The sequence below is a fragment of the Peromyscus eremicus genome, chromosome 23, assembly GCF_949786415.1.
Source record: "Peromyscus eremicus chromosome 23, PerEre_H2_v1, whole genome shotgun sequence".
NCBI classification, from domain to species: Eukaryota; Metazoa; Chordata; class Mammalia; order Rodentia; family Cricetidae; genus Peromyscus; species Peromyscus eremicus.
In genome coordinates, this window is record NC_081438.1 from 41190233 (window position 1) to 41214357 (window position 24125).

Sequence of the window (24125 nt, forward strand, 5' to 3'; positions counted from 1 at the left end):
GAATTCTATTTGCAAAGCAATGACTTGGAGAAAATGAGATTAGAAATATTTAAACCTGGAACGGGGCAACAGTGCCCCTCCTGGACACCACAGGCTAACAAATAAAAACACCATTGATGGGAGTGATTACTTCCTCTGGGGTTGTTGGTCAGTGGGGTCCCTCCCATAGGCCCTCAAACAGTACAGGCTATTGCCAATGTTATCGGTTACTCTCCAGAACTTGATGGCATGATCCTAATGCTGAAGACACCACACACAGCGAACATGGAGAAAGCAAGCTGGTTCCGACACCAGCTCCACCCTACTCCCTAGCTTTCAGAGACATGTGAAAAAAGGAAAAGTTGCGTATGGCTTGTTAGGTCTCAGAAAAACAGATATGGGGGAGCAAAACTTCCTAATAAGTGATGTTGAGACCAATTCACACGTATGTATCTATCCCACAAGACAACACGTGTGGAATCGCTCCCCCAGGTGTCACACCACTAAGAGGATCTGTGTAGCCTTCCAGGGTTCATTATAAGCCATGCGCAGACTTCAAATACTGCATCCTATAAAACAAGGGTTTTACAGGGCTCAGAATTAGTGTTGTTATAATGCACATAAAAGGCTGGGCCCACTGATTCTCTGTTATTACGGACGTCTATCTGGAGGGGATTAAAAGAATCTATTTTCTATAAAATCAATGAAGCAGAAGCTTCCATAAGGTCTATCTGTCAAAATGTCAATACATTTATTTCTAAGAATAAATCTCAGTATCATATTCCTATTTCATCTCTCATAGCTGAAGGATTCAAGAAATACAAAGAATATTCTTCAATTAACCGGAATGAAGCCCTTAAGAGAAATGAGCAATTAAAATCTTGGAAGAACTTATTAGAATTGGCACAGAAAACAGATAACTTAGTTTTTAATTTGTCAACTGGGCATAAATCTCTGCTGACTACACAGTAAACAGGGGATCGATATCTAGGGTCTAGAAAGAACTGCAAAAATTAAACAGCAAAAAGCTCCAAACCACCTAATCAATAGACGAACCGAACAGCAGTTCTTAAAAGAGATATGAATGGCCAATAACAACTTGAGAAATATTCAATATCCTCAACCACCAGGGATAGGCAAACTAAAACTGCTCTGAGATTCCATCTGAGTCCAAGGAGACCAGCTGTCACCAGTAATGACAACAAATGTCACAAACAAACGACAATGCTTTTGGACACGTGGGGAAAGGCACACCCTGATTTACCACTGGCAGGAAGGTAAGATTGTGTGGTCACTGTGTAAATCATTTGGAGAGTCTTGCAGGAAATACAACTAGAACTACCACGTGACTATATAGTCACGTACCACTTGGGTATCTACCCAAAGGACTCAGAGTTAACATACAGCAGAGATGCTGCACATCCATGTTTAATGCTGTACTGTTCAAAACAGCCATGGGGGAAAAAAAAACTAGCCTAGATATCCATCGATAAATGAATGGATAGTGAAAACCCGATGCACATACACCATAGACTTTCATTCAGCTGTAACAAAAAATGAAATTGAGACACCTGCAAGCAAATGGATGAAACTGAAAATCACTCCAATTGAGCAAAGGAAGTCAGAATCAGAAAAATATTGTTTTCCCTTATAGGTGGTACCTAGATTAGAAGTGTGTGTGTGAGTGTGTGCATGTGTGCTTATGTGCTTGTTAGTTTTATGTCAACTTGACATAAGCTAGAGTCATCAGAGGGGAGGGAGCCTCAACTGAGAAAATGCCTTGTAAGATTGGGCTGTCGGCAAGCCTGTAGGGCATTTTCTTAATTAGTGATCAATAGTGGAGGGCCCCGCCCATTGTGGGTGTTGCCATCCCTGGGCTGGTGGTCCTGGGTTGTAGCTAGAGTTTTCCTGCCTGACCCACAGTCAGGGCAAATCTCTCTCACCTGCCAGTCCCATAGCTGCTCAGACCCAACCAAGTAAACACAGAGACTTATATTGCTTACAAACTGTATGGCCGTGGCAGGCTTCTTGCTAACTGTTCTTACAGTTTAAATTAATCCATTTCTATAAATCTATACCTTGCCGTGTGGCTTGTGGCTTACCGGCATCTTCACATGCTGTTTGTCATCGTGGCAGCTGACAGTGTCTCTCACTCTGCCTTCCACTTCCCAGCTTTATTCTCCTCCTTGTCCCGCCTATACTTCCTGCCTGGCCACTGGCCAATCAGTGATTTATTTATTGACCAATCAGCAACACACTTGACATACAGACCATCCCACAGCACTGGGTTCTATAAGAAAGCAAGCTGAACAAGCCATGAGCAACAAGCCAGTAAACAGCACCCCTCCATGGCGTCTGCATCAGCTCCTGCCTCCAGGATCCTGCCCTGCTTGAGTTTCTGTCCTGACTTCCTTTAATGATGAACAATGATGTGGAAGCATAAGACAAATAAACCCTTTCCTCTCCAGACTGCTTTGGTTATGGTGTTTCATCACAGCAATGGCAACCCTGACTAAGACAGCATGTGTGTGTATGTGTGTGTGTGTGTGTGTGTGTGTGTGTGTGTGTGTGTGTGTGAAAGAGAGACAATGTATGTATGTGTATGTGCACATATGTGAGTGTGTGTATATATGTGCATGTATGTGTGCATATGCGTGTGTACGTGTGTGCAGGTGCATGTATGTGTGTAAGTATGTGCATGTGTGTTTGGGTGTATCAGTTGACACTACCAAGCAGCCCATGGGAGGAGGGAACCAGATTTTCAGGGAGGCGAGACACAGGGCGATGGAATCCATTTGATCAGACAGCAGAAGGGGGACCTAAATGGGAAGAAGAAGGAAAACAAGGGGACATGGGAAAGAGACAGAGCTGCGGACAGTGGGAGAAGGGACAATGACAGCCAAGTATAACCATGCAGATGTGAGCAGCCGCCGGGCTGAAGCCTACAGCTTCTCATGCTAGCCTTAAAATTAACAAAAAGAAATGAATTTTAAAAGCAAAGCTTATGTTCATTTTTGCGTGTTCTTCCCCAGAATGTTCCTCTATGTGAACATTCGGGATTGGGAAGTTCCTGTAAAACTGAAAACCTGAAAGTTAACATCAGTTCAGGAAGTCACACTGATTTGGAAGGAGGGGGTCAAGGAAGTGTTTAAGATTGAGTCTTTCAATTTGTAGTCACTGTTCCCAGGATCCTCTTCTGAAAACCAGGGGCTACAGACCCAGTGGCTTTAATCTGAAATGTGTAGGCCCAGGAGTGTCTCCAATTTCCATTTGTTTTGCAGGTTTTGAAATATTTACATATGCATGAGGAGATCTCTTTGGGGATGCAGCCTCAGCTTTAGCTGTTCATTTATGTCTCTTATGCCAGAGGGCAAGCTTATACAGTGTCTCCAGTGAACGGCCACTGACTGCATCCTGAGGTCAGGTGGGGAATTTCCACTTGTGCTCAGTGAGCCTCAGATTTCCAGTCTGTGCGTTGGGGTGCTCAGTGCATGTGAGACGCCCTCACGATGGCTCTGTGTGATGAATGATGAGAAGCAGCTGGTGGCGGAGCCTGATGGACACACAGCACAAATGACCTTTCTGCTATTTGTTAATGTAATGAACACAACTGGGAAATGTAGACTTGGTCAGTGTTACGGTCTGAATCCCGTGTTCCTGAGATTTGTATGCTGACGTCACAAGTTCCTCACAGTGTGACTCTCACCGGAGACAGGAGAGACAGTGGGCATGAAATGAGGTGGCAGAAGTAGACTCTGGTCCCCTCCGCCTGTTGTCTTAACAAGACAGGATTAAAATACAGACATACACGGGGATGAATTGTGAAGGCCGAGGTAGGAGATAGTCATCTAGAAGCTGAGAGACCCGAGGAGATGGTCATCTAGAAGATGAGAGACCCGAGAAGGTACCAACTTCCCAGCACTTTGCTTACAAATTTCTAGACTCCAGAATGATGAGAGAACAAATTTCTATTGTCTAAGTGACCCAGTCTGTGGTACTTGGTTATGGCAGCCCTCCCTCCCATCCCCAAACAAATACAGCCTATTAGCAGCATCAGCATGGACTTTAAGTTTATACGACTCCCTTGGTTATCAGTCCATGTGCATACCCTTCCCCAACACCAGTCACCGAGTGATCTGTTGACAATTTGTGTCATGGAAGAGGAGAATTAGATCCAGAAGACTCAGGTGACTCACTCACGCCATCCCTTGTCCAGGTTGGGTGAGTTTCCTACTGCGGACACCGTATGCTCTGGAGGGGCATCAATAGTAACGAATTAAAAGATCCTTATTTAAAAAACGCTGCAATTTACCCCCAGAAGTCCCATGCACAACATCTCGCTGTTACTGATGAATGAATCTTCCTTTTCCCAGGCCTTGATCTGACATCTCTCCTCCAATCGCTTACCTCCCCGACCTTCACTCTATCACAACACCATTCCTGAGGTTTCGGTCCTCTCCCAGGCTTAGAACTTGTTACATGTGATGTTAAGAGTCAGGGATACTTCGTATCAAGTAATGCCTCTGTTACTACCCAGGAGACATGGCCCCTGGGCTTTGCTGTTGTCTATACGAGGTGAAACCTGGCCTGCACTAATCATTTCAGGCCAGTTCAGAGCAATGGAGAGTATCATTACTAACCAAAGAAAACTACAATTGGGAAGGGTAATAATAGTTTTCCCTATAGTTTAAAAAAGGAGGAAAGAAAAGAAAGACAGACCACCAAATTCTTGTTTTATAACTTAAAATTTGGGAGAGTCACTTTTTGAGGACACATATGGCATTATGTACGACTGCTCCAGTAAACATGGTACATTCTTTGACCGTAACTTGACAGGTCTTATATACATGGAGGCTCAATATCTACTTTCTTATATCAAACATCTAGGCACTATGTTCTGTGATTAATTATATCCCTCATTTAATCCTTTTAATAACTCAGCTGCAGTTACAGAGCTTCACTCTGCCCACCCCAACTCTTAAGAAACTTCATCCAGGCCCCCCTGCTGGGCAGGTTTAGGACAAGAGATTTACCTCAAGGTACAAAACCACCAAGGCCTGCAGGGTCTCCAGACTGTAGGTTTTGAAAGTTTGGGTGGTCCCACTGAATGGATGGGAGAGCAGCAGAGGCGCCCCCATGAGAGCAAATCATCCTCAGGACTCGTGTGAGGCAGGGCTGATTCCCCTGCTTCTCGCCAAGGTTCTCCTCAGTCTTCTTCTAGGAAGCCAGCCATAAAAAATGCCTAAGCAGCTTTGTCTGCCACAGACCACAGGCCTCGAGCACAACGCGTCCACCAGTTTGCGGGAAAGGAGGTTCACAGGCCCTCTGACCCAGGACGTCCATGGTGAAGGAGGCAATTTGATGACCATGAACAGGACAATCACAACACACAGCTTACAGAAGTCCTGCTGACGAGGGCTTTTAACAGGTTTCATTGTCTATTTTGAGAAGTGCATATAATAGGAAATATTCTGTGTCCCTCAAAGCGTCGGGTGGGCTCCCTAAGTTTCTCTTTTAAGAACTCCGGTTCTGGGCTGGAGAGATGGCTCAGAGGTTAAGAGCACTGACTACTCTTCCAGAGGTCCTGAGTTCAATTCCCAGCAACCACATGGTGGCTCACAACCATCTGGAATGAGGTCTGGAATGAGGTCTGGTGCCCTCTTCTGGCCTGCAGTCATACATGCTGTATACATAATAAAGAAATAAAAATTTAAAAAAAGAACTCCGGTTCTGCAGCTAGAGAGGCCGCTCAGTGCTCAAGAGCACTGGCTGCTCTTGAAGAGGACGTGGGTTCTCTTTCCCAGCACCCAGGTGGTGGCTCACAACCATCTGTGGCTCCGGTCTCAGGGGAACCAACGTGGTCTTCGGGCCTCCATTGGCCCAGCACACACATAGTACACACGTGCATGCAGGCCAGACACCAATATACAAATAACAAAGCAAAATTTTAAAAGGCATTTTATTCGGATGAGTATTAGAAACCACTGCCAGGTTTGACATTCTTTCTTGAATCTTACAGAACTTGAAATATTGTAAATAATTCCACGATAGTAAAATTTTCTATGAGGAAAACATGACTTTACGGCTATACAAGCTTTCCCTAGCATGTTATTTTGTAGGTGAAGGGCAACTGTTCACTTACAGAAACCCAACACTGAATCAAAGGCTCATACCATCCACATGTGTGTTTTTTCCACACTTCAAAACACCAGCATGAGTCAGGTACGTGGTAACTGGCCAATCCCGCTGTACGCAATTTCACTGTAGTGTTCCTCAGACTGTTTGACAGGTGGAGCAACGCAAATCATTTCTATTTCGGGCAGCTCTGCCTCCGTGAGAATCTTTAAAATGGATTCCTGTACTTTACGAGCAATCATTTGTCAGTATGGCCAGATAGTTTGGATTTATTCCCATTGATTTCCTTCATCTAACAGCAGCAGCATATTCTGCATCTTTAAAGTCATTTTTCACCCCAAGTTCTTTCTTGAATTCCTTTAGATGCTAAGTTTGGGGGGGATTTATGTCTCTTCAAACACGGGTGCATAAATCTTCCCGGTGATGTGTCCTACCCCAGATGGTTTCTTTCTGCAGAGACTTTGTAGTCTGATATGACTTTATGAAAGAGCACCAGACTAGCTGGGAAGATACTTCATGTGTTCCTTTGTAGAGTTTTGATATATTGTGAATATCTGTTTAAAAAGTACCGTGCATCATGCAAATGTTCAAATGCAAAGTCTTTGCCAGCAGAGGAAAATATCCTAAGAACGTATCTGGAAGCTCCCTGGGAATTCACAAGCTGCTTATAAACTCAGTTCAATAGATTTTACTGATTAAAATTGCCTATATTCTGCCCAGTTCCCTTTCTTCTGCATACAAAGAGTAATTTCTTCTCCTTTACACACAGGGCCTTGGGATCATGAAGGGCCGGACACCATCCACTCACTATAACCACAGAGATTTCTGGACCATAAACTGAGAAAGTGATAGGTACCACCCGTTAGGGCCTGGGTTTCAGTGAATCCTCACCTAGAGCCGTGGAGAGTTGGATACTGCTCTAGGGCCACTCGGGGCTTCCCTGTGGGTGAGGATTCAACCTCTAGGCAATCCTAGAACATCTTCAGTTAGCTACAGAAATGCCAGACCCCTTCAGAACCCATCCAAGACTTCAGTTAGACTGCAGGTTAGATCAACCCAGAGCCAGAGAGCAGCCTATGCCCACTTCCGGCTCATCAGCACTTAGATTTAGGCTTCTCTGGGACTGGTTATACTGTTGTGGTAATTAATAACTGCTCAAACACACTCTCAATTTTCTATTCAACACATGAGCAGGGGCTGTCTACTCACAATAGAATCTGCATTTCATTGTTTTAATTAAAAAAAAAAAAAAGATGGCTAGCTTGCCTCTACCCAGTTGAATTTTCTTTTCTGTCTTTCTCTTTTTTAGTTTGTCTGTTTTGAGTTTCCTTTTTTCCCTGCTTCCTTTGTTCGTTTGCTTGTTTTAAAGAGAGTAAATGAAGTTGAGTGGGTAGTGCGATGTGGAGGAGAATCTAGGAGGAGTTAAGGGAAGGCAAAGAATATGATCAAAATATACTATATGAAAAAATTTAATGAACAAAAATTTAAAAGATGTGGAATTGGCTATTTTTTAAAACAGAATATTGCAATGTCACCCTTCAAGGAAACAAAACAAAACAATATAAAACTTCTAACTAGGTATTGCCGGATCCATGCCAGAAATATGAAGAGAATTATCTGAACAGACTGCAGGACACGCATTGGCCTCAACCCGTTTTCCAACCAGTCCCTGCCAGCCTTGGTTTTGGAAGACGTCACTTTCCGATGTCTGGTGCAAAGTGGTTTTCTGACAAAGAATGGCAGTGTGAACAAACTGCTTTCTGCAGCAGAGTTTCTCTGAGCCTTCGAGGTGTATGAATTTTCAGGAAAGGAAAAAAGATGCATCGTTTCCCAAATTACTTAACTACAGAAACAGTTGCCGCTGGAATACCCATCTAATGGGACTCCTGCCCTACAGCACAAACCTGGGAGCCCTGTTTCTACATGGTCTCATGTTCCTTTTAAATTAAGTCAGAAGACTGTGCCTAACCCCTGTCTCATCCATTCACCCCTCTCCAGATACTTTTATCGAGTTATAACTCATTGTGGTGGCCCTAAGCCCTCCGCCAGGTAAAAGAGATAAATGATGGGGCTAGAGAGCTGGCCCAGTGGTTAAGAGCACTTGTTACTCCTGCAGAGCATTGGGGCTCAGTTCCCAGCACCTACATGGTGGCTCACAACAGACCACAACTACAGGGAATCCAGTGACCTCTCCTGACCTCCACAGGCACCAAGCACCGCATGTGGTGTACAGACATACATGCAGGCAAAACACACACACACACACACACACACACACACACACACACACACACGTGTAAAATAAATCCAAAATGAATTTTTCAAGGAAATAAATGATCCGTTACTCTCAGATGCAGTTGTCATAGGAAATTCTTCCAAACATCAAGTCCCACGAGAAGCTATGGCACGTGTTTTTACCTTATGGACCTGGCATGGCATCCCTTGACTGTGTTTTCCTCTCTGTTCCTTTCTTAGACACTGGAAAGTTGAAGCCCATTTTTAATAGCTATTTGGGACCTTGTGCATTTTATACTTCCATGTAATAATGCTTCTTGATTTTCTCTTACAAATTAACCAGCATTTTTCTTTCTGTCAGAATTTTTTTCTCTCTCATGATCCTATTGAGTTGTATCTTCTTCTACAGGCTATGCCAACTAACATGTGGTACCTTTCCCCACCCACCTGATGTTCCTGCTGCCCCCAGGCAAATGGCAAATGATTTTTAAATGATCTCTATTTTATCCAAATATCTGGCATGTGATTCACGGCTTGCTTTGTCTCTTTGTATATTCTTTGTTGTATTCTCATACCTAAATGCAGAGGCAGAATATATCCAGGTTAACGACATTTCTCTTTTAAACCCCCACCCACATCGTCCCCCTTTCTAGGAGAGATTTACTGAAGTTCACTTGCCATTTGCTCTTTGGGAGCTTAGCTGTTTTGGGTCATCCATGAACATTTGCTAGGGCTACCCATGTTGAGCTGCTGAGTTGGGACGGTGATCGGTGCTCCTGTCTTGCCCATAATTAAGTTACCCAGAAAAAGGAGGATTCTCAATGTGTAAGAGCTGGTCACACTAGTCACAGATTTGACTAGGAATTAAAGTACAGTTGGCCGGGGGGGTGGGGTGGGGGGTGGGGTGGGGTGGGGAGTGGGGGTGGGGATGATGTGTGGAGATGAGAAAATGAATCCCCTCTTCCTTAAAGTACTGCCACAGAATCCAGACTTGAGAACTGCTTGAAGGTCGGCTGTGTTTATAGAATCAGAGCAAAGAAGAGCAGCAACCTGGGGCTATAGGCACATGGTCTTTATGTTCATAAGCATATCTCTCTTTCTCTAACTTCTTTCTGGGGTACACTGGTTGACCTTCACATTTTTCTTTCTACTAGGTAGTAAAGTTCTAAACACTGTCTGAAGTTTTTGGCTTAAGCCACTAGCCTGTTTTCCTGTAACTGTGGTTAAATAGTACCCTCTCTGTACAGGCCCTCCAGCAACCCCCACTCAAGAGAAACAGGCTCTGATTTAGAAAATGTGACTTATGCCAATTGCCACACTCTCTTTTTCAAGGAGCTTGGGCAACATGGATGGGCGAAGGCGATGGTCGCGTTCCCAGCCTGTTCTCTGTGCTTCCTCTGTTCCTTTGTGTCACATTCACCCGTGATTCAGAGAGGACCAAATACTTCAGGGGAACAAATGATGGTTTAATTTAGGCTGACACTATCCAGTTGGGGTGGGATGGGTAAGGGTCCTCACTCATCAGGGACAGGCAGTGCTCACCACTTAGGTTGGGCAAATTCCCAAGATGCCATTTGACAGAGTAATGAGGGAGAGAAAATATGCCACTCACACCCGCTGGAATTAGCTGGGGACTGAGCATGCGCCACTTTAGTTAAGTTTGGGGCTGTCGCTGTGTCTGTTTAAATTCATCTGAGATTAAATGTCAAGGAAAAACGAAAGCCCAGCTTCCGCTACTTTCCCTAGCAGTGAGATTTTCTGAATTCTCTGTTCTTATGAAGCATAGAAATCTTGTGGTGAGCACAAGAGCACACACAGACATTCTCTACTTTCCACACCCCTGATATCAGCTGGACATGACAACAATGTCACATTAAGGCCGGGACCCCTGAGGAAAAAAAAGTTCCTCTATAATTATAGTAATTACAACATTTAAATAGAGCACAGACTGCACATTCTTATGGTCTTAGGACATAAATAACAAAAGCACATGGGTCAGACCTAAGCAAGGGGACGCTGAGCAACACAATAAGGAAAACTGGAGTAAGAATCGTCCTTTTCTCAAGGGATACCTGAGAACTCAGGATTCTCCAACTTCAGACACGAAGGGACTTTACAGAGAGACTAATCCAACCCTTGTTGTTTGAAAGAAGTTTCAGGGGAGTTGTGACTTCCCCGAAATCACACGAGAAGATAGTAGCAAGAGCAAAACAAAATCCTGAATTCGCCTTACTGCTTTCTTCAGAAAACAGAAAAATTAGAAGCGCTGGTTGATTAGACAGCAGAGACACCTTGCCTCCACAGACGGCAGATGCTGTGACCCCACAGTTAGCAGAGACGCCATGACCCCATGGATGGCAGAGATGCCTCCACAGACAGCAGAGGCCCGTGACTCCACAGACGGCAGATGCTGTGACCCCACAGACGGCAGAGATGCAGTGACTCCTTTGCGGTTGTTCTCAAGTTGTATTTAAGTCCCTCAGCTTTCTCTACTTGCAGTCAAAGAATTACTGATATGACTACAGAGAATTCTAGAGCAAGTCATAGTCTGTCCACATTGCTCACTCAAAAGCAAAGGCCCAGTGATGCCCTGGAAACTGCTATCATAAAGATGGACAGTGTTGAAACAGAGCCTGGATCCCTTTTTTCTTTTGTAGGTAGATTTTACTGAAATCTGGGCCATGTCATGATGGATTTTGAGAATTTCAAATAAAAAGCATGATAGATTTCTTAAAAAATAATCACATTTATGGATCTGCTCAAATTTGCAAGTAGGGTGTGTGTGTGTATGAAAAGATGATGTTTTTTGATACCCTAAAATAACGACAATTGGAAGGCCAGTTCTCCTACAGCACACCAATTATGGTAACTGCGTTTTTAAAAAGGAAGTATGGTATAGACACACAACGGAATACTACCCAGCATTCGGAAGGAGACAAATCTGGTGAAAATACTGTAATTCAGAGAAAAGCAAGACAGTGTTAGGCAGGGCCGAAGGGAGGCAGGAGAGAAGCTAGTGTTTAACAGGCGAACTGAGAATTTTGGTTTCAGTAAGATGGAAAAAGATGGGCGGTAACGGTGGCCGCAGACACAGTGAGGACGACCATTCAACACACTCTAAAGCGGCTGCTGTTCAGGTTGTGCATATTTTACTGTGATAATAGTGGGAAACATCTAGTTCTTTCTTGCCATGGCCTAACTATACCTCACACCCACATCCTCTGTTCTCTCTCCACGGTGCCTCCTAGTGAAGAAAAGAGCTAGTGAGGTCCTGGTGAGGACCACTGTCACCTCCTTTCTATTTCTGCCACGGCGATTTCCAGACTGAGTCAAGCAAGAGCGGGTTGGAAAGGGCGGGCATCAGAGCAATGTGACTTCCGGTGGGCTCTCGCTCTGCTGTCCAGCACTCCATTTTAAACCTCTCTCTTTTTAACTGGAATTAACTACAGAGCAGTTGTATAAGAGGCTAGAGAAACGATGTGTGCATGTTTTGGAGTACGCCCTAAGACAAGCAAGCCTTGATTCATCTCGGGTTCGGGTGACAATTCTGGTCTCAGGCATCATCAAAGGGTTCCATTATTTCTCTCCCTTGTTTTCTCTTCCCATGAGCATATCTGCTGTTGAATCATGCCCATGCCATTCAATGATTAGCTCACTAGAATGAGGTCATCAGAGAGCAACTTGCTCCCCTCTGTACTCGCCCCCCAGCCACAAGAAATCATAATCGTGGTGCCGCAAATGATATTAATAAGTGAAAAGTTTCTTTGAAAGATCTAAAGCAAGATGCTGAAATTTTGCTGCTGTGACTGTCATTTTAAGATGTTGATATACAAATACAATACATTAAATTTATATGAACTCTACTTTAATGGAACGATTAAAGGTTGTTAGTAATCTGGGTACTAACCATCCAAACAGACCCAAACTCATAGCACGTTGCTCCCACTACAGGAGTAAAAACCTAACTGGAATCACACAATGAGAAGCCAACTGGGATTCTGTAATGGAGTCCTTGCTGTAGTTACGAGATCTTTGGTTTACGACAGAACCCAAAACCCAACCATAGGTCCAGCATTTTATCTAACATTCATTTCACACACACACACACACACACACACACACACACACACACACACACACACACGTGTAGCGCGTTGAAGAGCATGAGTCTCAGAGGCCAGCTCCCCTGTACGACTCTAAGCATCAAAATGCCTGTTTTCTCATCTTTACAATAGATCTAAAACAGCACCAAACGATTAGTACTTTTTTGAGAGAAAGGTAAGTCAGCATTCACAGCTCTCACATCCTGATATGTTGCAAATGCTCCATTAATAACATGTGCTGTAAGAAAAATCACAATCTATCAGTATGGCAAATCTGATAAAAATCACTTTGTATCTGCTCACTAAACATTGTATATTAACCCATCATGATTTCTGAATCACTAGAGGGTGGGAATTCTTTCCTGTTTCCTAACTGTTGCTTTTAACCTTTAGGAATCACTTGGCTTCAATCTTTCCATCACTCCATATAAAACAAGGAGGCGCCTCAAATTTTCTAATTATAAAACACAGACAGGGTTATAGTGCCATATGTAAGAAAGATCCACTTTCAATGGTAATTCATGAAAAACAACCATCATCCCAAAAGAACATAAATCAATGACTGACGATACATATAAAGAGGATTGTTAAGACGGGCTATTTCTAATATGATAAGGAGAGATTGGCACAGCCTGCAGATGACAGATTCACATTGCTTACAAAGTCCCAATGTCCAACAGAAAATATACCTAATACGCCCCCACCGTAAGAAGTTTCTAAATCAAATATGGAGCTGGTTCTCATTCTCAGCTAAATATATTTTTAAATCAAGCCACAGGGAATACTTTTGTTTCTATTCAAGTGAGACTTGCACACAGAGTTCATGGAGTGACTTAATATCCTTCCTGCAATCAGAATGGTATGCGGCACCAGTATCCTTCACACATAGCCAGTTCCTGAACCTTCGCAAACAAATGCCCATTCCCAAGGAAACAATCTCATTAGATGCCGCCGGCTGGAATACGTATTGTTCCTCTTGGAGACATTACAGTGAGATCTTTTAAGATTGCAGACCTTAGCTTCCCCTCTAAAATTCAATATAGTCTCAAATACACGTATTTAAGTGGGAACTCCATTTTCATAATTGTCTTGAAATTCCTGGTAGGGCCAACGGAATGATTTAGTTGGGTTTGTTGTTAGTAGGTAGTGACTATGTCCTGACTGTGGATCCGGATGTGTCTGTCTTTTAAAATAGTCACTAGCTCAGGGGCTTCCTTTACATTCTATGCCGTACAGAGCGTGTTTTAAGCTTTAAGCCTTTAAACGAAACGAAACATGAGTTTTATTAATGTTCAGGGTACAAGGGTTCCCCCGCCCTTTGAGAATTAAAAAGGATCGCCTAACTGCCTATAATCAGTACTGTCCCTTTGCCTTAGGAAGCCAGTGCTCCTAAGTGTGTGTAGTCACAGGCTCTGCTTTGAGGTGAAGAGTCACATTTATCCTTTAGCAAGAAAACAGTATCAACAAATCAGTGGTGACTATCCACACAAACACACGGGCAGGAAAAGAATGTAATTCAAGCTGTCAGCCCAGTGGCCTTCAGCACAGATTCTATTCCCACTGCTCCCTTCAGTGAAGACTTCCTATAAACTCCAGGCAGGCTGGACATTAGTCCCTAACCCTCTGGTCTCTCCTTAATTAAATAAACAAGTGTCCACTTTTAAAATGTGACCGGAGTATGCGTTTACTTGCAGAAAAGCTACCCAACACACACACACTGAGTAAACCTTTCCCATTTGTTCTGTTGACACACAGAGGATTTGGAATTCATGATTCGTGTCCAACTGGGAAATATTTTTGTGAGTTCTGCGGCGCTCAGTGCTGTCACAGACTGCTTATAACTGGAGTCTAAAGTTATCTGGAAGAGTGCCCCGCAGCGTGGCATAGGACTCCGTGAGGTGTTCAGTGCGAACAATAACTTTGTAAGCAGCACAAGATAGAGCCAACCGAAATGAGTGGCACCCTGGCAGTGCCCGCAACTCACCTTGCTGAATTTTAGTCACTAGGTGATGGCGTGCTAGGATCCGGCTCATCCTGTAGGGAGAGCGCCTGGCAGTCTGATCCAATCGCAAGTACATCTCCTGGCTCTCAGGTGTCATGGGATTTAGATAGTAGCAGCCTGGAGCCGGGGTCCTGGGCACCTGGCTGAACATCTCGGGGGAGCTCCCACGGCCACCTCAGCTGCCCGTGGCTGTTCGCAGCTGTCTCCAGCCTCGGTCAAAGGCACCAAGCCCCAGGAGACAGCCACAGACCCAGCGATTTTTAAAAAGAAAAAGGAGTGCCAAAAGCCACAAGTCAGAATTCCAACCCTCCGGGTCCCTCACGTGACCCCGGGAGCCAATCAAAGCGCGCGGAGAGGGGACTGGGCGTGCTCGTCTGCCCCGAGCCGGCCGAGAAGCTGTACCAGCAGAACCTTCTTCACACCCGGCTTAAAGCAAATAGAGCACTGGAAGCGCCTGGGGCTGACCAAGACCCCGAACCCCAGAGCCGAGAGAGGAGAGAGGCACAGAGAATTCAAGAGGGGACGAACAAGCCCTGGCATAGGAACCCTTTCAGGTTATGAAAGTTAGAGAAAGTGTTTCGGCTTCCTAACGTCAGCGGCAGCTAGGTTTAAAAAAAGGGGGTGGGGGTGGGGGTAGCTGTGTTGCTTAAATAAATCATTTCAAATAAGCACGGGTCCCTGGGTGTAAAATGTTAGCCTTCATTACAACGGAATTAATCAAATAAAATGTTTCCAAAGAAAAAAACAAACTTTTTAATCCTATGTTGAAACTAGAGGTACATAAAGACCCTCTGGGCCACCATGTGATGGAGCATCAAGGGCTCTCACAGACAACAGCTAAAGAGACGACCTGTGCAGGGTTGTTTACTAAGCACCCACCCATGCTCCCTTAATTTGTCTACTTCCCCAGTTTTTAATCGCCATGAAACAAATGCAAAGTACGGGTCACATTGAAGTCGCTGCCAAGAATCACCACACAGGCTGCAGGTATCCTTTGCAAAGACTGCGGACAACCTGGTGAGCCACGGGGAATGCTTATAAAGACTTACTGGAAGGGGTCACATGGGAAGGGGTCTCGATTTAAAAAAGAAAAAAGAGAGAGAAAGACAAACCCAATGCTAGTCAACAATAGTATTTCTGACTGGAGTGATGTAGCAAGCCAGACCCAGGCAGAGATATTGGATAGGCTTAAAAAAACAAAACAAAACAAAACAAAAACAAAAAACAACTCAATCTCCAAATGACAGACAAGGAGTCCTGGAATTCTAGGACACTGGGAAGAGCTCTCTCTGCAGGACAGTTCTATACCCACATGCTTGCAGGCTGGGAACCAGAGAGTGTGGATACAGAAACTGCTACTCATTTTGACCATATCTAAGGAACAACAGGAGAGTAATCAGAATCTCTCCTCCCCATTTTTTTTTTTTCTCTTTAGAAGTGTTTGACCTCAAAAGAAAAAAAAAAAAAAGCCCACAGAAAACTTATCAAATTCTAAGCCAGAGCTGATGAATGAAGTTCTTTGGGTTGAGAAGCACATGGACATGTTGTTCTTGCTTTTGGCTGACTCGGAATGAAAAGCAGCCTAGCTACTAACTGGAAACTTTCAGTTTAAAGTGTAACAGGGAGCTGGAGAGATGGTTTAGTGGTGAAGAACCTTGTTTGGATCCCCAGCACCCAGAAGGCAATTCTCCATCCACTGCCTGCAATTCCAGTTCCAGGGATCCCACGCCCTCTTTTGGTGTCTGTGGGTACTGCACTTATGTGCTGCACATGCACACCCTCAGGCACACAGGCACACACATCAAATAAATAAGTCTTCAGAGGTTTAACAAGACCCCAGTTGAGACCTTCTTGTTATTATTGCCCCATGTTGCTTGTCAGTATTTGGTGCCTTTCTTTGTGGAAATTTTTGCTGGCCTAATTTTATAACATACTCTCATGGCAATAGTGAATAAGCCTCATGTGATGACTATGTGAAAAGAGACAAAGATAGTTTTCAGGTAGAAAAGAATCAGATCATGGGCTTTGTGTTCGTATGTCGGTCTAAAGATTCTTGCTCTCCCACATCCTTTGTAGAGGGTGAGAGGTATGTGAAGCTGGGTATATCAGTAGCCTGGACCCGAGTAGTTAAATTCTAACATAGTACCAGATGCTATTAGCTGAGCTCACAGCAGCAGCTCTGACTGCTGTGGGACTGAGACACTAACTACTGTCAGCTACTTCGGGCCTGTGCTTTCGGCTTGACAGTCTAACACCAGGGGCATCAAGCCAGACATGGGACGTTATCACCTTTCACTGGGGTGAGTGAGGGTGTGAAGAAAGGGTGGAGGAAGAGAGAAAGAAGGGCATGGTGTTTAGGAATACTGTATGTGGCTGGGCGGTGGTGGCGCACGCCTTTAATCCCAGCACTCGGGAGGCAGAGGCAGGCGGATCTCTGTGAGTTCGAGGCCAGCCTGGTCTCCAAAGCAAGTACCAGGAAAGGCACAAAGCTACAGAGAAACCCTGTCTTGAAACCCCCCCCCCCCAAAAAAAAGGAATACTGTATGTGATCCAGGAAACTAAGTAAAGGCAGGAAATAGGGTGTAGTCATTTTACAGTCATGAATAATCCTTAAAGGCTGGACATCCCAAGCGCCAAAACTGTAGTTAGTTGCTTTCTTGGCTACTTTTTTTTTTTAATTCCTGCAATGATTCTTCCTCAGAAGCACTTTAGTTACTGGGGGAAAAAATGTGGCATGCTGTCCTGTTTCCTTGTTCGTATTATGAGGAATGTGCTTGGAAAGAGCCTAGACAGCCTTACTCTGAAAACATCAAGACTGTAACTATGTACGATTTGACATGTAAGCACACGGACATGAAAACAACATTGTATAGATGGGCGACAGAGAACACAAACTGAATTTGACAGGGGGCGGGTTGGATTCTTGATTGAAAGAGATTCAACTTAGAACAAAGGCCTGATACCACAAAAGCCAGCCAAGCGCATCCGAGGCCAAGAGCCCCGTCTCCTCTACGCCATATGCAACGCCCCTAATTCTTACATTAGAGTCCAGGCAGTGTCTGTTAATCTGGCCAACTGCCCACCGTGGTTTCATCATTTTGTATTTCTAAAGCAGTTTATTTAAAGCAGAGGGGTGAGATCACTGAGAACTTGCTTTGTGGTAACTTATTGCCATCGCCATGAAACCTTTGCTCATGGATTGCCTTCCTTCCACGGTCCTGGTGGGGGAAAGCCCAACCATGGTGGGCAGCTCTGTTCTCTTTAAAGTTACTGTTGACTTTCTGGCTTGTCCACCCTGCACATCATGGGGACAACGGCCACTCTACTCTGGCGAGCAAGTAAGCAGAGAACTAAAGACTGAGGGAGGAAAGGAAAGGGGGAGAGACCCAAATGTAAGAGGATCTTTCGTGGCTGACCCTTACTTCCATTCTAGTTCCTTTAAAAATGGGGAGGAATCTGTGGTGTCGGTTTCTAGCTTTTGCTTCATTTTTCCTCTCTGCCGATCTAGAACAGTCTTTGCTCACTGTTTCAGACACGGAACAGGCAGATGTAGGTTAAGACAAATAGAACGGAAAAAAAGAAGCAAGGAAAACTGAGCCAACTAACCATGTTGGGCACCTACCGCACGCCAGGCCTCTGCCACGTACAGTTCCTGTTTTTAACAAATCTCCTCATCAGCTCGTGAGGTACTGTGTTTTATGGGAAAGGAGATAAGAGACCCATAGAGGTGAAGTAATGGCCCAGGCTACAAGCAAGTGCAGGCAGAGCCACTGTGTGTCTCCAAGCTGATGATATTTTAACCCTTTCTGTTAACACTCACTAGGAACAGGAAAGGCAAAGTCCCGCACTGTAAAAAATGCTGGAGAAACCATTAGGTGATAGAATGATGGGAATATGTTGAAAATCATTATAGACTTCCTTATTGGTATGCACTCCTGGGATGTGTAAATAGAAACACAAGCATGGGATGGGTCGAATCCCACTGAGACTGAGATCTATGCATCCTATAGCAGTAAGTTGGAGTCCAGACCACTTGACTGTTGATGGACATGGGACCTCTTAGGAGCCGTGGCTGAGAACTAGCCTCAGCTCAAAGGGAAGCAGTGATTGTGCCCACACAACCCGGCCCATCTGTGACGAATCTGTTCCGCAACTGTTTCCACTGAATTGAAACATTTCCTCACAGGAGGAATTAAGCGGACTCATAAGACTCTGGGAGCAAAATACATTTACAAGGCTCAGGAAATTCAGAAGGTTACAGATTCTCAAAGTCCATTAAAATGACCTCAGCAGCAGCAGTGTGAGTCAGCCAAGCCAGGCTGGGCGTCTTAGTGATGCAGCTGTGTGCTCCTTTAAGGAACCTCATACCCACCGACCTGTAAGGACTTCAGTCAGCTCACTGGCTCACCATTCTAGACTGGGGTGGAATGATTTCTTTCCGTGTGTCCCCATGTCCTGGTCCTCTGCTTTCTGCTTACTTCAAGGCCAATGACAGTTGTTCGGCCTGGGCTGTGGTAACCACTCTCAAGGCAAATATTCCAGATGCAGTCAGTCAAGACCTTGAAATTTGACCTCTAAACGAAACTTGGGATGTTCAAAATGCCCTCATCTTTTGATCGATGATCCCAGACTGGCACCCAGTGGAATCCTGCACACACAAGGCAGAGGGCTAGGAGCGCCCTGGCAGGAGGCAGGAAGCGCTTGCGCCTGTCTACTGCTCCTTCTACTCCTTCACACACATTCCAGCCTCCTCTTCAGGCCTTCTGTGTGGAGGGAGCCCAGGGAAGGCTGCCAAGCAGGGGAATGTCTGAGATACAGGTGGCAGGCAGAAGAAGTGCAGAACTGATTTAAAAGGCTGCTTTTGAAATCATATGAACCCATAGGATGCGGGTGGATGTTAGAGCCTTCCTGTGGGGGGAGGGCACTATTTGTGATGTGTGTGCCTACCTCTGTCTGTGTCAATGGCCCTCCCAGTCTATGAGCACTACAAGCTTAATGCTAAGTGCCTGCAAGCCAGTGATACCAATGCTCACAGCTGTGAGCACAGACCTTGGTGACAGGTATCATACTGGATCTCCAGCTTCAGACCATGGCTCCCATTTTGAGATCAGGTACTCCTACGGTTTCAGTACTGTGCATGGCCACAGGTTAATTCACCCTGAATGGGTCTTGCAGAGGCCCCGGGAATCATCAGTTCTAATTCAGATGGCCAGTGATCTTGTCTGTCCTGGCTTGGTGCCATGACCCATTCAACCAAACTAAAACTGACCTGGCTCAGTTCTTTCATGGACCAGAGGTGCCCCCCCCCCTTCCATCCAGGAGGCTCATCAGTTAAAATTTAGTGCCATCCTGGGGTTGGAGAGACAGTTCAGCAGTTAAGGACACTGGCTACTCTTACTGAGGACTGAAGTTTGGTTCCCAGCACTGACGTGCCAATTCACAATCATCGTGACTCAAATTCCAGGGGATCTGACGCCCTCTTCTGGCCACCACAGGCACTGCACACACATGGTACACATACACAGATGCAGGCAAAACACTCATACGCATAAAATAATTTTTTAAAAACACCCTATTGCCTTCGGAAACATTATCATGACTATACTCTAGTTTGATTACCAGTCAGACCTGTGGACAGTCACGGGACACGTTAACTACACGAGGCTCTTACTGGCTCGGGTCAAATCCATCTGTGCACTGCATCTGTCCTGAGCAATTTGTGGATCTGGGATTTGGAAGAGACATTAAACGTCTTCTAGTCCAGCTGATTAAGCATCATTTAGTTTTCCTGTGAGACCACGTCTTCTAGTCCAGCTGATTAAGCATCATTTAGTTTTCCTGTGAGACCAATTTCTCCTCCGCCTACCCAGACCATAGTCTCTCACAGAGAACCCCAGGCTATTCTTCTGTACAGTTTCTAGCCAGGGGTCTTCATTCTGCCATGGGGAATGCAGCAGGACCAATCTATATCTTCTCACAAAGAACTGTCCTTCAGGTGCTACCAGAGAGTCATTATATGCCATTTATAAGAACCTTCTATAGGCTAGACCTTTCCTCTCATCTCACCTCATGCTATTACTACTCCCCAAGACGCTTGCTTTCTTTTGTACTGACTTCCATCTGCTACCATCCCTTTGAAAATGGCACTTCCCCTAGGCTCAGAACCCCGGACGCAGCCAAGAAGTGCAATATCACTGCAGTGAGCACGTACACTGAAGAGCATCAGCTTTGCCCTTTTGTAATCTAGTGTGACATTGTAGGAGAGTTTGTTGGTTGTACTTTCTTTGTACTTATTTGTGAGTTCAGCTGTGCATCACTACGGCTGGTGTGAAAAGAATGACATGGAGAAGAAGTAACTCGGGAGAAGACGGAAAAGAAATCACCATTACACCACTTCTTAAGAGCTGTGTGGGAGGCTGGCCCAAACTGCTTTGTGGTTGATGGAAAGCTGTGTGGTGTTTGTGTATTCTCCTAATATCTGCCATTAAGTGAGGATTCTCTGTACTCAACAACTTTGAACCCAAGGATAAGACTTAAAAGTTTTTGGAATCCTCAAGATGGTTTCCATTCATGATCCTTGTCTCTGGTGATTTATTTTTATCTCGTCTGTTCTGGTGATAAACAAAAATATCTATGATTCAAAAAGCAAAGAGCAGTGTGCATCTAGTGGATAGTTAGGTGGTAATGTGAGGCTCTGTGGAGGGTCCTTACTCGCTCCTCAGCCTTAGGGAGAACAAGTTAAACCTATTTCTGACCTTTAGGAAAAAAATCTAAAACTGTACGTATTTTACATCTGTGATATGATGGTTTGATATATGTATGTACTTTGTATTAATCGCCACAGTCAGGTTAACATACCCACCAATACCCATGGTTGCTGGGGGTGAGGATATTTAAAATCTGCTTTCTTATCTAACTTTAAGTAAACAGTCATTTACTATAGTCACCTCTGAAGACTGACCTCCAGAATTTATCCAGCTGGTGATGGATACAAGTCTCACCTTCTGATCAGTCTCCTACTCTACCCATCCCCCTTCCTAAGTCCCTAGTGAGCACTGTTCTACTCTGCTTCTATGAGCTCACTTTCAGATTGTACACACATCTGGCTTATTCTGCCTAGCGTATTATTTCCAGGTTTGTCCACTGAGTAGTTCTGAATGGCCTTTTGGGGGAATGTTTACCTATTAGTGAATATATGTGCACAAATACATGGAGCTTCTCCTGAGAAGGCAGTTTAGTGACTGTCAGAGTTCACAGTGGCCTCTGGACAACCTCCCAGAGCGCCACCATAATCATATTGAGTCTCATGGTACAGACCTGTTTAAACAGACCAAGTACTGCAGAGATCACCAGGCGTGGCTTCCTTCTCCTTAGCCTGCCCCGCCAGCATGACTCATCACTAATCAATCACAAGAGAATGCTTATGAGCACCAAAAATGTGTTTGCTGTAAAGGACAGACGATCTCCAAGAGGCGCAGTTTATAATAAATTTAAATACCTCCTTTCATTTCCAGGCTTTCAGGGTCTCAGTGTCTCTCCTTGGTCTTAGCTTGTTCTCAGTGTGGATTACATTAGGAGACCTAGATTTGGCATTTTATTAATCAATCAACACTGTAAGTAAAACATTAAGGAGGCAAAGTACTGTGGAATGTAGAACGGTTACAGTTCTTTAGAAATAAAAATATATAGTACAAAAGCATAAAGAAAATGTGCTAGAAGGTAATTGTGGCCGTGGGTGCTGTGCCTTGGATTTCCACTTTTCAAACATTTTGACTAATTACATTCCTCATATGATGAAAAGATGAAGCCGAACCTCTAGTTCACACTGGAGGATGCAGAGGAGAAGCCTCAGCCTCAGGGAAATTCCAGCACTCTCAGTGATGGAAGGCAGAGAGAAAAAGATACCCATCAGTCCAAAGATTGCAGACACTGCCCTTCGAGGCTCAGGGCCCTGAGCGCCTGACACAGTTAAGCAAAATCTCAGTGTTCAAACATCTAGGGAAGGGAAAACAGTCTGTTAGTTTCTCTTTCCAAACAGTTGCCATGTGCACTCGTCCCCGCACGACTGCCTCCATCCCACAGGGGTGGGTGCCCTGCCCAGAGGACCCACAACACTGTGTCTAGTTTCCCCTGAACACAGGAGGTTTGCCTTCTCAGGGTAAACACTCTGCTTTTGCTCATACCGCTCTGCTGTTGTAAAGACTTGAGTGTTGCCACTCAACTGCTGTTTAAGCTATGGTCTCTCCGGAGCCTACAAATAGTTTATATGCCCGTATAAAGCACAGATGTCTACACACACACAGACACATGCACACACATGTGTGTGAATACACACACGCACACACTCATGCATGCACATGAGCATTGGCACATGCACACACTCAAGCTGACCAAATATGCACATTCATTGACAAATGAATGGATCCAATGAACGATGACGAGTGGATCAAAATCTAACCCAGGACAAAAGATGGAAATTAATCTTGGGTGAGTTTAATATCCAGTATGCATGCAAAAGAGCTAGGCTTGGTGACGCTTCCTTGTAATCCCAGTTGTGGGGATACAGGGACATATAGATGCGTAGAGCTCAATGGCTAGCTACCCTAGCCACTTCTGAAGCTCCAGGCTACTGAGAGCACCTCTTTGGATAGCACCTATGATGAATGACATATGAAGATGTCACCTGGATTTCACATGATTGTACATATGTGTTCGTGTGCATATATACACAAGCACCAACATAGATATGGATACACACATACAAAATGATCCTAAAAAATGAAACTAAAAAAACAGAACAGCCCATAATTTCCCAATGCAAGTTCTAGAAGGTACCTCAAGGTCTTGTGCTGTAAGAAGTAGGGAGCAGGTTTGGTGAAATTTTGCAGTCAGTCCATCCCATTGGTATTCTTTTGTAACTTCCACCTTGAATTTTTTTTTCTTGGAAAACTTGAGGTTTTTTATTTATTTCAACAAAGTTCTCAGGGCTATAGCTCTTCCTTTCTACCCATTTGAGTCTATAGAGAGCATGCTCAGGAAGACATCAGCAGTCAGAGCAGAATTTAGTAAGACTGAATGCAATGAGGCACGTTGAGGTCAAGGACCTGCACTGTTCTGCCAGGGTAGTGATGACGCTTAGCACAAAGAAGATGCAAATGCACAGCTACCCGGAGGAGAGAGAAGGAAACAAGGTGCCATCAGCAAAGCCTGGCAGTGAGTACCATCTGTGCACCAGCAACGGACCAAGGGGCTCTGCAAGCAGAGAACTGACTGTGGTATTTATCACACGTACCCAGTGCAGACTGGGCTCAATCACCTCTGTGGTTAGGATGAAGAACTCACTGTGATATTTATCACACGTACCCAGTGCTGACTGGGCTGAGTCACCTCTGTGGTTAGGATGCTGAAGTTTTGACAGCTTACATTTTTTTTTTGAAGACTCGTGTGCCAGGCAGCATTTCTAACAGTTAACATGAATATCTAACCTAATTCCAAAATAATCCTAAGAGCTAGTGACTGTTTCTCATCATCTGCAGGTGAGGAAACTACACCCCTGTCCCTGCTCTAGCTGTTTCTATTCATAATCATAGAATTTGTCTCCTTAAGAAAAAGCCCTGGTGTTTACATACTCCAACTAAGTATTGAGAGTCTCCAGTTCAGAAAAAGGATGA

General features: G+C 44.6%; 1 protein-coding gene across 1 annotated transcript in view; it reads right to left on the minus strand.

Annotated features, from left to right (window-relative positions):
• Positions 1–14698, minus strand: part of Stard13 (StAR related lipid transfer domain containing 13) — a 170113-nt gene extending 155415 nt beyond the window's left edge. The window contains exon 1 of the mRNA XM_059249337.1: positions 14437–14698. Within this exon, the coding sequence (XP_059105320.1) occupies positions 14437–14605 (169 nt within the window). The 5' untranslated portion in view covers positions 14606–14698. The remainder of the gene's footprint in view (positions 1–14436) is intronic.
• Between the last annotated feature and the right edge of the window lie 9427 nt (positions 14699–24125).